The sequence below is a fragment of the Nerophis lumbriciformis genome, linkage group LG08 (genome assembly GCF_033978685.3).
Source record: "Nerophis lumbriciformis linkage group LG08, RoL_Nlum_v2.1, whole genome shotgun sequence".
Classification (NCBI taxonomy): Eukaryota; Metazoa; Chordata; class Actinopteri; order Syngnathiformes; family Syngnathidae; genus Nerophis; species Nerophis lumbriciformis.
In genome coordinates this window covers 16070417-16085000 of record NC_084555.2, presented here as the reverse complement: position 1 = coordinate 16085000, position 14584 = coordinate 16070417, and the positions used below count along the sequence as shown (strand labels likewise).

The window sequence follows — 14584 nt, the reverse complement described above, 5'->3', positions numbered from 1 at the left end:
CACCACTGTGGTGACAAAAAACAGCAAAACTTCTGGAGATATGTGCTTACTCTGCTATGAATATAATGAGAGGGTCCTACTGTATATTTCATCAATTAATAGATTAATTAAATGTTAATTGTTTATTTCAAAACAATATAGTGGAAGAGCATTAAAGTTAGGACAATAATATACAAAAGTATATTTACTTTTTATTTTAAAAAATGATATAAAAGTGATCTTTGTTAGTAGAAATGCACTTATTTAAATATAACAAATATACATACATAAGTCGCTAAAGTCCAACCTATTTGACCTTGATAAGCCTTGTAATTTATTTTTATTTTATTCATCACTAGTTTTTGAAATGTTTTTTTTATCATAAACTTTTTTTTTCTCTTGCTGGCTGAATGACTTTGAATTAAATACATTATCAGATAAGGTTTGACCACAAACATATTGTAGCCCCAAAAACTGTGTGATTTGTTTTGTTTATTATCAATGTATGGACTGCATTATTTATTTCAATACATTTTGAAGAATTGGAATGTCTGAGGACTGACATTGAAGAAAAACAACATTATATATCCATTTCTACCGCTTGTCCCTCTTGGAGTAAAATATATTGAAATTAAATACAGTTGTCCCTCGCCAAAATGATTCACTATTCATATTTTCACTATATTGTGGAATTTCTTTTGAGATGGATAGCTACATATACTTTTATTTATCCTACAATAGGGAAATCATAATGGTTGCGATGCAGTTTTTTTTAGCATACAGTAACAGAAGTAAAACATAATTAAAAACTAAAAATGAGTAATATATTCTTGGCTTAAATAAAGCATTTTCAAGCATAAAAAATGGCTAAAGGAATTTAAAAAATCAATACTACAGTATTATTGGCCACTGGATGAGACCAAACCAATCAGAGTGGGCTGATCAGTATTGTGGCCACTGATTGGCTCAGCCTCAGCCAGCATTATAGTGATTTAAGCGTAAAGATGTAAGGCTGTCATAATGGTAAACTTTTAGGAAGCCTGCAAACAGAGTTTTTTATGCTCTTGCTAGGAACAATATATTTATTATTAATAAATTGTACAGTGATGAACGAGGGACTACAGTATTGTTTTTATTTTTTTAAATATTTTTTTATTGCGATTGTTTTAACTTTATTTTCATATATTTCTAGCTTATGTTTTTAGTGTCAACACATATGTTCATGGCAGGGTTTTATCAGTATAAAATACTGTAACATTGCCCGAGCAATGTAAGCAGTAAAGCAGTAGATGGAGCTATTGATTAAAAAGTAAAAGTCTTGAGTAGCATGAAGTCATTGGACTGCCATAAAAAAAGATTTTTAATTCTATGTGAGCGTGTATTCAACGACATTCTGCATATAAATGAGTGGCTTTGAACACATCCTTGTGTACAGCAAAGCACTTGGGGGCGAGGCTTATATGACGTCATGGAGCGGACCTAAATAATTCTAAAATAAAACATTTTTAAATATTATTATTACACATTATATTAATTGTGAAACATTTTTCACTACTGATTAAAATATTGTAATTATTTTTTCATTTTTTATTTTAAATTGAAACTTGTTGCTTCAAGCCTCCCACGTCCACGTCATTCAGTTAAAAAAACAGGATCCATTAAAACAGCGAATACATGAGAACGCTACTTTAATATGACACATTATTTCCTTAACTGAAAGTTCTGGGCGTTTCCACAGCATCATAGTCTCGGTAAGACCACTCTGACTAATTTTTGTGTTCTCATTTCGCCTTCTAGAAGTGTTGAAATGTTTAGTACTTGTTGTTGTGCCAGCCACTCGGAGCTAATGCTAACAGCTAGCTCGTTAGCTCGCTACTGTTGTTATTGTTGCTGTAACTTTTTGTTGATTGTCACTAAAACTGTCATTAAAATGCACATAAACAGGATGATAATACCACAAATATATCAGTAGTAATCTCGCTAACTTGTCACATTGTTGTGGCCATGTGATGGAATGAAGTGACATCCAGATGTGAGCTTTTATTTTGACACACTAGTAGATAACATAGTCAACAAACCTAATTAAAGCATACCATTTTTTAAAGTTTAAAACCTGTGATTTTAGTAGATTTATGACTATTTTGTGACTTTTGCAGGCTGCTTTTTAATTATAGGAAGTTGCTCCAGAGTGTTTATATGTGTATGTAATAAAGTAAATCCATCATATTGCACTAAAAAGTACTGCACACTGCATAGTTTATACATGGAACTGGATCCTCCTCAGCAGTTTGACATCCACATGACATGTGACGAAGAGCTGAACTGTTTAAATTTAGAGATGCTATCTGGTGTTAGTTCCCTAAACTTCAAAACTGCTTACTGTTGCATGTCCTCACATTACACCCTGGATCATTTCAGCAGATGTACTGATTGTCTTGTTCAACATCCACACTGGGCCATATGTGAACCTTATACAGACCCTGCTAATTGATAATATGGTCAATTTTTTATCACTAATATGCTACATTTTTTTAAAGTTGTTAAGATCTTTAAAAGCAGATTTTTTTTTTTAAATCAGGGTTTTTTTTGCCCACAGTTTTTTTTTTAATCACACATAACATTAGGTGTTACACTAATTTGTTTGTCACCTATAGCAGTGGTTCTCAAATGGGGGAACGCGTACCCCTGGGGGTACTTGAAGGTATGCCAAGGGGTACGTGAGATTTTTTTTAAATGTTCTAAAAATAGCAACAATTCAAAAATCCTTTATAAATATAAATAAAAACCTATCTTTTTTTCCAAATAGTTCAAGAAAGACCACTACAAATGAGCAATATTTTGCACTGTTATACAATTTAATAAATCAGAAACTGATGACATAGTGCTGTATTTTACTTCTTTATCTCTTTTTTTTCAACCAAAAATGCTTTGCTCTGATTAGGGGGTACTTGAATTAAAAAAAAATTCACAGGGGGTACATCACTGAAAAAAGGTTGAGAACCACTGACCTATAACATAAAGCTGAGACCAAAAAAGTATGATAGCGATATTGTGTCATATGGGGGGATAGGTTGATTGGCAACACTAAAATTGGCCCTAGTGTGTGAATGTGAGTGTGAATGTTGTCTGTCTATCTGTGTTGGCCCTGCGATGAGGTGGTGACTTGTCCACGGTGTACCCCGCCTACCGCCTGAATGCAGCTGAGATGGACTCCAGCACCCCCCGCGACCCCGAAAGGGACAAGCGGTAGAAAATGGATGGATGGATGGATGGATGGTTATGACATACATATTTTTGTTTTGTAGTTGTTTTCGCAGTGGAAGGAATTCTTAACTACTGAAAAATGTGCAGATATGTCATATACAATTTATCTAAAAATAAAAATATATTGAATAAATAAATAAATAGAATAAAATTAACACTTAATTAAGTGTATTTCCCTTTTGAGTATAATGATAATAGCAAAACAAATGTGAAAACAACAAAATGTATTACCTGGTAAATATAATCGCATAAACATTCATTTTACTTTATTAATGGACGGTAAACATTAAACATTAAGCTTTTGCTTCTTCCTGCTCCTTTTCTGACACACCATGTTTATTTTTTTATTTAATTTTTTTATATTAGTATTGTTTTTTTTTTCAGATGACAATATTGTATTGGATATATTATTTTGTGTAGATGGAGAATATGTTTGATTTGTTTTGTTCGAAATAAATTAATGAAATTAAATTAAATGAAGTTAAAATGCTAAATGTTTTTCTTGTGAATGTTGGTTGCTTTAACTGTGGAAATAATATTTTTGTACATTATATAATAAAATAGCATAATATAAATTATGTAATATGATGTACATAAAATACCACATGAAAGTGTGCTACTTGTGGAGAGAATAGACTTTTTTCTCAAATGTGCTGTTAAGTTCTTTTGAATGCACATTTTAATTACAGCAAGGTGGTCTTGCCGCTGGGCCTTAGGCTTGTCGCACCTCCACCGGTGCCTCATATTAGTACATTGTTTAACGTCTTTGCTTAATCCATTCCTTAATTTGATTCCACATACTGATGTGCTAAAGGTCTTAAGTTTGTACGTGCATACACATGTTTTAAACTCGCTTTGAGGTTATATTTCTCGTCTTTTGTTGAGAAGAATTGTTGTACATTCTGAGGTAGCAGGTAATAGTTTGCATTTTGTACATGATTTTAGCTGTTTGCAAATGCACTGGGTATCCGTGCGGTCTTAAAAAAAACTCTTAAAAAGCCTTAAATCCAACAATTTGAATTTAAAGCTTCAAAATATCAAAACATTTCCTAAAACCTTGAAAAATGTCCACCCTTGTTGAAGGGTGGACTAGCAAAGTAAGATTTTCATTGTACGGCAAACTGTCTGTTTAACTGTGCATATGACAATAAGCAATCTTGAATCTTGAAAATCTTAATTGTGATTTGGAAAGGTCTTAAAAATCTATTTATGGTACTTTTATTTAAAACATTCATGAACTTCAGTCTTGCTTTTAAATGTTTAGCTTTTTGAGGAACTACAAAATGGAACTGAAGTAGGCTACCTATGCTGCCCGGTCAGAATTTAACGAGCCCCACCAGCTTGTGTGCTGTGCGCGCCCAGCGGTGTGTTGTTACAGCTCAGCATAGCAGCGGAGAGAAGTTAACGGAAGCCCACAGCAAAGCCGAATTACATGCATAAGATGGGTAGGTGCAAGTTCAACGTTTTGTGGCTCCAGAACGATCAGTTTAATGCATGCTTGAAGCCAGTGGATGGAAACGTACAAGGTGTTTAGGACTCGGATGTGAACCCATCGAGGAGGAAAGCGTTTGTCAACATTGCGGTAAGAAGTGAATGGAATGATTTTATAAAAGTCAAAAATGCGGGATAAGTCCATGTCAAAAGCTGCTGAAACGCCACAAACACTTGCACAGCTACACAAGAAACCCCCCCAAAAGGAGTGTTATGTGGGTAAAGTGGCGCCAATTGCCGAAGGAGCTCAATATGAGATGTTTAGTAGTGAAATCATACTATCATGTACAGTAAGCACACGTTAATTTCTCTCTGGTAGTAGTGTATTCACATCAGTAAAACTTAAAAAAAAAAAAAAAATTCTCCTACATTATTTGTATTATTTCAGGTAAGCTTCTCATGCCTAATCTTTTCTCCAAGTTCATAAAGCAACTGACCATAAAATTGTTGCATTCACTGTCAACAAAGGATCCCTCCTCCTTGTTATATATTTTCGAACATGGAAAAACAGCAGGTGATCCTTGCATTTATGTCAACATCATTAGTAACATTTTGAGTTTGAGTTTATTTGGAACATGCATGCATACAACATGATACATCACAATTTCCAGTTTCTCTATTAAACATGTTCGAAAAGGAGTAGGAAGAAGCAGAGTTTATCTAATCCTACCCCTTTTGCTTTACATAGCAGTTGCTAAAACTTTTGTTCACTTCCTGTTCTCAATTTATTCACAATACACTCCATAAGTAATACAAATAAATAAATACATAAATAATAACTGGTGAAGTAAGTTATGTCATATGGTGAAATAAGTAAGATGATCTAGAAAATGAATGGATGGATGAAATAACATCAGAATGTTTATCATGGTTCTTCTTCTTTGTACTTTGTAAACACTTTAAATTTGAAGAGTTTCTTGAAGTGGATTATATTAGTACTTTTTTTTTTTTTTTGCTTAATCCATTCCATAATTGAATTCCACATACAGATATACTGAAGGTCTTAATTGTTGTACGTGCGTACAAATGTTTTAAATTACATTTTTCTTCTCTAAGATTATATTTCTCCTCTTTTGTTGAGAATAATTGTTGTATGGCGTGGCGAAGTTGGTAGAGTGGCCGTGCCAGCAATCGGAGGGTTGCTGGTTACTGGGGTTCAATCCCCACCTTCTACCATTCTAGTCACGTCCGTTGTGTCCTTCACCCTTGCTCCTGATGGGTGCTGGTTAATGCCTTGCATGGCAGCTCCCGCCATCAGTGTGTGAATGGGTGAATGTGGAAATAGTGTCAAAGCGCTTTGAGTACCTTGAAGGTAGAAAAGCGCTATACAAGTATAACCCATTTATCATTTATCATTATATTCTTGGGTAGCAGATTATAGTTTGCTTTGTGTATAATTTTAGCTGTTTGCAAATTCACTATGTCGTAGAATTTCAGTTTTTTTCGATTCAATGAATAAAGGGTTTGAATGTTCTCTATATCCAACATATCTTATATTGTGTCAATAAGAGTGGCACGGTGTGTTGTGATTTTAGGATATACACTCATGCTACATTAATAGTTTTTTTGCTTAGGAAATAATTTAAAAATACTATCCAAGTATATAATAAAATAATATCAATTGTATAATGTCATGTAAAATAAGATGTTGCTTCCTGTTGATTCACTGGCATCACCCATAAAATAGAAATGACACAAATAATCATGTTCTCCTCTCATCTGAATCCAGCAGTCAATGCAAACGTAGTATCTCCATTGTGTGTTGAAGCGATGGGTGGAGACCAACCCCCTCATGTAATATTCATCCTTGTGTAAAAAAAAAAGAAGAAAAAAAAAAAAGGTGGGGGGTTGCCGAGCTTGTTACCGGCAGTGTGTGTAGTGCTGTGTGAGTTAGTGAGTGATCAAGCCTGGTTGGTGTTGAAAAACCACAACAGAGCTTTTACCTTACATCAAGGTAAGGTATGTATTTTTAGCTTTATTCATTGTGGCTTTTTTTTACTTGTTCATATTTCAATTGTGTTTGCGACTCACTCCCGTACTAGCTTTAATCTCTTGTCACATTTTTTAGTTTCATTATTTGTTGGGTTCTACTAGCTTTGTGTGTGTGTGTCTGATCTACGTTAAGGGAGGTAGATAATTGGATTGGTTCTTTAGGGATGTATCATTTCCATGGTGCGTTGAGAGGCAGGGAGGGTGTGTCACCAGGCCCCTGTTGCATTCACTGTCAACAAAGGATCCCTCCTCCCTGTTAGATATTTTCGAACATGGAAAAACAGCAGGTGATCCTTGCAGGCAGAAAATAGAATAACAAAAAGTGGGCACTGGTTATTAATGCTTTGTTCTGCCCTTTATTGTTCTTAAAGTGCATTTGATGATGCTTCTATTTTGACATGCACGGAAACATGAAAGAGCCAGAAAATGTGACATCAAAACGCCTGATGGTGTTGGAATCAGTTGGTCAGTCACATTTCTACTGAAAGCAGCATTTTTCAACTTGTAAGATTTGTGTTAGCAGCATCGTCTGTACGTATTTGATCTAGAAATTTAAGAAGTATGTACTTTGCACTTTTTTGTAAACCTTTATGTCCATCTTAATTGTTTTATGTTTTGTGCTGAGGAGTTTCTGAAGTGTTTATGTTGTCTGTAGTGTTAACTACTGTGCAGCCATTGTTTGTTTCCTTGCCAGGAGGTTTGTTTATCAGTTTTTTTGTTAGTTAGCAACATAATTTCAAAAGTTATGGGCATATTTTGATGAAACTTTCAGGTAATGATTATAAAGAACACATGATTATATTTTGTGGGTGATCCGTATCTTTTCTACTACGTCACAAGGCTGAACGTCTCTGTTTGTGGTGGTTTTGTCTTTGCCTCCACCCACAGAGACAAACAGAGTGGATGACTGACAAGAAGGTTCACTCCGTTTTGAACTAACATACCAAAGTGCTGAGACCAATGCAAAGAGCGAACTCTCTTGCAGCCTGTTTGGAAGCGGCGGATGAATAAAACAAACACGCATGAATGGATGAACATAACGGATATGGCAATTTGATTTAACTATTGATTAATTATCTCCAGAGGTGGGTAGTAATGCGCTACATTTACTCCGTTACATCTACTTGAGTAACTTTTGGGATAAATTGTACTTCTAAGAGTAGTTTTAATGCAACATACTTTTACTTTTACTTGAGTATATTTATAGAGAAGAAACGCTACTTTTACTCCGCTACTTTTATCTACATTCAGCTCGCTACTCGCTACTAATTTTTATCGATCTGTTAATGCACGCTTTGTTTGTTTTGGTCTGTCAGACAGACCTTCATAGTGCCTGCGTTTCAACAAATACAGTCACTGGTGACGTTCACTCCGTTCCACCAATCAGATGCAGTCACTGGTGACGTTGGACCAATCAAACAGAGCCAGGGGTCACATGACCTGACTATAACAAGTTGAAAAACTTATTGGGGTGTTACCATTTAGTGGTCAATTGTACGGAATATGTACTGTACTGTGCAATCTACTAATACAAGTTCCAATCAATCAATCAAAAGTGTGAAGGAAAAAAGACCATTTTTTATTTCAGCCTAAAGACTGACTGCACAGTTCCTGTCTTCACAATAAAAGTGCCGCTCCATCGCGCCTGCGCTTTCAAAATAAGAGTCTCCGAAAGCCTGCGCAAACAAGCTAGCAAGCTACGGAGTTTGCCGCCAATGTATTTCTTGTAAAGTGTATAAAAACGAATATGGAAGCTGGACATATAAGATGCCAAAAACCAACCACTTTCATGTGGTATTAGACAGAAAGGAGGAACTTTTTTTCTCCTCCATTTGTGTGTATATATATATATGTATATATGTGTGTGTGTGTATATATATATATATATATATATATATATATATATATATATATATATATATATATATATATATATATATATATATATATATGATATGTGTGTGTATGTTACTCATCAGTTACTCAGTACTTGAGTAGTTTTTTTTACAACATACTTTTTACTTTTACTCAAGTAAATATTTGGGTGACTACTCCTTACTTTTACTTGAGTAATACATCTCTAAAGTAACAGTACTCTTACTTGAGTACAATTTCTGGCTACTCTACCCACCTCTGATTATCTCCACCAGAAGGTTGTGTATTTTCAAGGGTTTGTTTGTCTGTCTGTCTGTTAGCAAACTTAGCAACATTTTAAATGAAACTTTCAGAAAAAGTCCGAAATGAGATAAGAAACAAGTAATTATATTTTGTAGGTGATCAAGAAGACCTCTCTGTATGTGTATGCCTCCTCCCACAGAGACAAAGAGAGTGAATCACTGACAAGAGGGTTCAATCCGTCTGTTTCATTTCGTACCGGAGGTTGTGTATTCGCTGGGGTTTGTTTATAATAATAATAATAATACATTTTATTTATAAGGCGCCTTTCTGGGCACTCAAGGACACCGTACAACATCAAAACAATAAAATCAAATTGGATAAAAACAACAATAATAACAACAACAACAAAGATAGAGAAGAAAAGATGATTACAATGAATAAGCAGTCAGGAATAGGTGTGTTTTGAGTCTTGATTTGAAGAGGGATATTGAGTCCAAGTTACGAAGGTCTGGTGGCAAAGAGTTCCAAAGATGTGGGGCAGAGCGACTGAAAGCTCGGGCAGCAATGGTGGACAGTTTAAATAAAGGGACAGTGAGATGGATGGATGAAGAGGATCTTAGGGAACGTGAGGGCGTGGCGACATGGATCAGGTCAGAGAGATAAGATGGAGAGAGGTTATGGATGGCTCTGAAAGTGAGGAGAATTATTTTAAAGTGGATACGATGTTTGATGGGTAGCCAGTGGAGTTGCTGCAGAACAGGGGTGATTATCTTCTTTGTTTGTTAGCTTGTTCATTAGTTACCAACATAACTAGAAAATGTATGGGTGGATTTTGATGAAACTTTCAAGAATTAAAGATAAGAAACAAGTGAATATATTTTGTGAGTGATGGGATCTTTTCTGCTACGTTTTGAAGCTGAACTTCTGTTTGTGAATGCCAGCAGCCTCGCCTCCACTCACAGAGAAAAAGAGAGTGGATGACTGACAAAAAGGTTCACTCCATTATTTAATTCCGCTATAGAACTAACATGCCGAAGTGCTGTGACCGATGCAAAGAGTTAACCCCCTTGCAGCCTGTTTGAGAGCAACGGACAAACAAAACAAACACGAACAGACGGACATGGTGGACATAGCAATTTCATTTATCCTTCGATTAATTATCTCCGTTTGTCTGTTTGTTAGTTAGCAAACTTGGCAACATAGCTTAAAAATGTATGGACAAATTTTAAATGAAACTTTCAGGAAAAGTCAGAAATTAGATAAGAAACAAGTAATTATATTTTGTAGGTGATCGGAATCTTTTGTAATACATTCCAAGACTGAAGATTCCTCTGGGTGTGTGTGTGTGTGTATGCTAGCTCCCGCCTCCTCCCACAGAGACAAAGAGAGAAAATCACTGACGAGAGGGTTCAATCCATTTGTTTCATTCTGTACTGGAGGTTGTGTTACTTTCTGGGGTTTGTTTATTAGCTTGTTTGTTTGTTAGCGTGTTTGTTATTTCGCAAAATAACTTGAAAATGTATGGGTGGATTTTGATGACATTTTCAGGAACTAAGGATAAGAAACAAGTGAATTCATTTTGTGAGCGATCGGCTCTTTTCTACTACGTTTTGAGGCTGAACTTCTGTTTGTGCGGAGAGACAAAGAGAGTGGATGACTGACAAAAAGGTTCACTCCATTTTAATTTCGCTATAGAGCTAACAAGCCGAAATGCTGTGACCGATGCAAACAGTGAACACTTTTGCTTTTGCAGCCAAACAAAACAAACATGCAAGGATGGACATGGTGGACATAGCAATTTCATTTATCCTACGATTAATTACCTTTTATTATTATAATTATTATGTGTTTGATAGAGTTTGTTTGTTGGTTTGTTAGTAAGCAAACATGGCAACATAGCTTAAAAAGTTCTAGGCGGATTTACAGGAAAAGTCCAAAATGGGATAAGGAAGAATTAATTATATTTTGTAGATGATTGAGATCTTTTCTACTACATTCCAAGACTGAAGATGTGTGTGTGTGTTTGTGTGTTTGTGTGTGTGTGTGTGTGTGTGTGTGTGTGTGTGTGTGTGTGTGTGTGTGTGTGTGTGTGTGTGTGTGTGTGTGTGTGCTTGCTCCTGCCTCCACTCAGGGAAACAAAGAGCATGAATCACTGACAAGAGGGTTCACTCCGTTTGTTTTATTGCGCACTGGAGGTTGTGTATTCGCTGGGGTTTGTTAGTTAGCAACATAACAAGAATATGTATGGGTGGATTTTGATGAAACTTTCGGGAACTAAGAAACAAGTGATTTATATTTTTTGAGTGATCCGGATTTTTTATTGACTACATTACAAGGCTGAACTTCTCAGTTTGTGTATGCTTGCAGCCTCTTCCACCCACAGGGACAAAGAGAGTGGATGTCGGACAAAAAGGCTCACTTAATTTTTTTCATTTTGCCATGGAACTAACATGCCGAAGTGCTGTGACCGATGCAAAGAGTGAACCCAGTTTGCAGCCTGTTTGGAAGTGACAGACGAACAAAACAAACACACACAGATGGACTCGGTAGACATAGCAATGATACTTATCCTTTGATTAATTACCTCCAAACTTAGCAACATAGCTCAAAAACGTATGGCTGGATTTTGATTTAAGTTTCAGGAAATGTCATAAATGGGATAAGGAACAAATTATTTGATTTTGGGGGTAATCTGGATTACAGCGTAGGTTCAGGATTAAGAAAAAATATATATTTTGAGGTTGAGCTGTGCTTTCCTATTTTATTTAGTTTCACTCCAGTTCATATTAGATTTGATAATGCCACCTATTCAAGAACTTAAAGGTTGGGTCTTACTTCTTGACTCCAGATGGAGTTTGATTCGCGGTTGACTTGTGTCCACTTACACATTAAATGTATTTTTTATTTGTCTGCTCTGGCTCATTGCATTGTCCAGCCATAGGAGGTTTGACCCAAGCACGAACTGCTTGCGTGCCTCCAAGATTATGTTGAAATGTTTGCTCACCTTTTTGCAAGTGAAAACACTTTTGAGTTGCTTTGCAGGAAGAACAAGCAGCTGCTTAATTTTAGTGGCGGGAAGCAGGCCTTGGCCTGTCGAGATGGCAGAGCCAAATGCGATGAATTATTAATGTGATTTTTATCGATCGTCTCAATCTCTACTACAAAGAGGCAGCCATGTTTGATGGGGTTTTCCCCCTTTGTCCGGTGAAATGTAAGCAGTTAGAAGACTTTTAATTATCGCTCCGAGACGATTGATGTGGCATTGTAGTTACACAATAGAAATTAGTGCCTGCTGCTATGTGAGTAAACAACACAAATACTTCAATTAGGTCCAAGACCCAGCATGTTCCCCCCCCAAACATATTTAGATTATCAACATTTATTTTAATATGTTTTGAGTCACGAAAAATGCTTTGCAGTTCATGCAAATGAGGTTGGCTACACAAAGACCCCAAGCCAAGTCAGAGCTTTTGTTCTTGTCACTCACATATACTAGTGACCTGAATAGATGCAGCTGCAACACAGAGACCCCATTTAGACAAAGTAGTTTTATGTGTGAAATACACTATATTGCCAAAAGTATTTGGCCACCTGCCTTGACTCACATATGAACTTGAAGTGCCATCCCATTCCTAACCCATAGAGTTCAATATGATGTCGGTCCACCTTTTGCCGCTATTACAGCTTCAACTGTTCTGGGAAGGCTGTCCACAAGGTTGCGGAGTGTGCTTATAGGAATTTTCCACCATTCTTCCAAAAGCGCATTGGTGAGGTCGCACACTGATGTTGATCGAGAAGGCCTGGCTCTCAGTCTCCGTTCGAATTCATCCCAAAAGTGTTCTATCGGGTTCAGGTCAGGACTCTGTGCAGGCCAGTCAAGTTCATCCATACCAGACTCTGTCATCCATGTCTTTATGGACCTTGCTTTGTGCACTGGTGCACAGTCATGTTGGAAGAGAAAGGGGCCTGCTCCAAACTGTTCCCACAAGGTTGAGAGCATGGAATTGTCCTATATTTGTAGAAAGAGTCTTCATGCCTAAGTGCTTGATTTTATACACCTGATTCTGATCATTTGGATGGGTGGCCAAATACTTTTGGCAATATAGTGTACATCCATCAATCCATTTTCTACCGCTTGTCCCTTTCGGGGTCGCTGGAGCCTATCTCAGCTGCATTCGGGCGGTAGGCGGGGTACACCCTGGACAAGTCGCCACCTCATCGCAGGGCCAACACAGATAGACAGACAACATTCACACTCAAATTCACACACTAGGACAGTGGTTCTTAACCTTGTTGGAGGTACCGAACCCCACCAGTTTCATTTGCGCATTCACCGAACCCTTCTTTAGTGAAAAATAAAAAAAAAATTTTTTTTTCAAATTCAAGAAAAAGTTACGGTATATGTTTTTTTTTTTTTACAGGTGCACAAAATGAACCGTGCATGAACATCACCTTGTTCAAAGAACAAAACCAACACAGTGCATGAACTCACAACATATTACACACCTTACACACATTGCCATGAATTGATTAGCGTGGACCCCGACTTAAACAAGTTGAAAAACTTATTCGGGTGTTACCATTTAGTGGTCAATTGTACGGAATGTGTACTGAACTGTGTAAACTGTACTGTTTCATATAATGTATTCTCTTCCTTTGCAATCTGCTAGTAAAAGTTTCAATTGATCAATCAAACAACCTGCAAATCAGATGGAAAATTAGAGGGGACATTGTTTGGGGGTATCCATAATACGCCGATAGGGAGAAGTTTTTATTTACACGATAAGTCGGATGTGTCTTTACCTCCGTGGCGAAGGCTCCGCCGAACCCCTGAGGCCAACTCACCGAACCCCTGGGGTTCGATCGAACCCAGGTTAAGAACCACTGCACTAGGGTCAATATGATGATTAAAAGAAAAAGGCATTTGTAGAATGAGTGCCCGAGAGCTAATAAATGCCTCACCCCTAAAAGACATCTGGTATTGTCTGCAGTAATCTCTGCACATGGTCCAAAGCACTTGTCCTCTCCAGATCTCACTTCAGAGGATTAAAGGTTCTCACCAACTCCATCTGACTTTTTGACTGAAGTATGTGATCACATGGCCTTAATTTCCCTGACCACGTATATTTCAGGTTATGTTTTCAGCATGAATGAGCTGAGCGTATTTTAGATGATTATCCAGTTTGTGTCCATGCTACGGGGCAACCTCCATGGTGCCCCCTAAACCCATCAAATACGCCAAACGTCCACTTGGTTTATCATTCAAAGTAAGCTATTTTTGAGTGCGCATTTTAAATTTTGATGAGGAACTCTGAGGAGTACTTATTTAACAGTCAAAGTACAAACACTAATCATCCTACTTCTCCAGCCACAAGCGGAGTGCAGGTGTTGAACACTCAGCCATGGATACCAGCACCTCCCTGAAGATGACCTCCATGGCCGTCCAGAGCCTGTTCAGCTATGTGGAGGAGGAGAACCTTGCTGCCATCAAAGCTCATTTGGACAAGTTCAAAGATGTGGACAGCAGGAGTGATGTAAGTTGCAATAAATGTTCAGTTAGCTCGGACGAGCGTTGTTAAAATAGATAAAGTGCTATTGTGTGTGGTATACGTACATTAATTATTTTTTGGACTTGTTCTGTTTACGTTTGGCATTGAAATGATTGATACCCGAGGGAAATTGGTGAGGTGTCAAAGACGGGAACAAACCAAATCTATAAATAGTGGAATAGTGAACTGGA

General features: G+C 36.9%; 1 protein-coding gene across 4 annotated transcripts in view; it reads left to right on the top strand.

Moving 5' to 3' along the window:
• The first annotated feature begins 1609 nt into the window (after positions 1 to 1609).
• The window catches only part of kidins220a (kinase D-interacting substrate 220a), a 102576-nt gene continuing 89601 nt past the window's right edge, over positions 1610 to 14584 (top strand). For all 4 annotated transcript variants that reach the window (XM_061968339.2, XM_061968338.2, XM_061968337.2 and 1 more), the window contains exons 1-2: positions 1610 to 1730; positions 14213 to 14378. In XM_061968339.2, the coding sequence (XP_061824323.2) occupies positions 14247 to 14378 (132 nt within the window). In that variant the 5' untranslated portion in view covers positions 1610 to 1730; positions 14213 to 14246. The remainder of the gene's footprint in view (positions 1731 to 14212; positions 14379 to 14584) is intronic.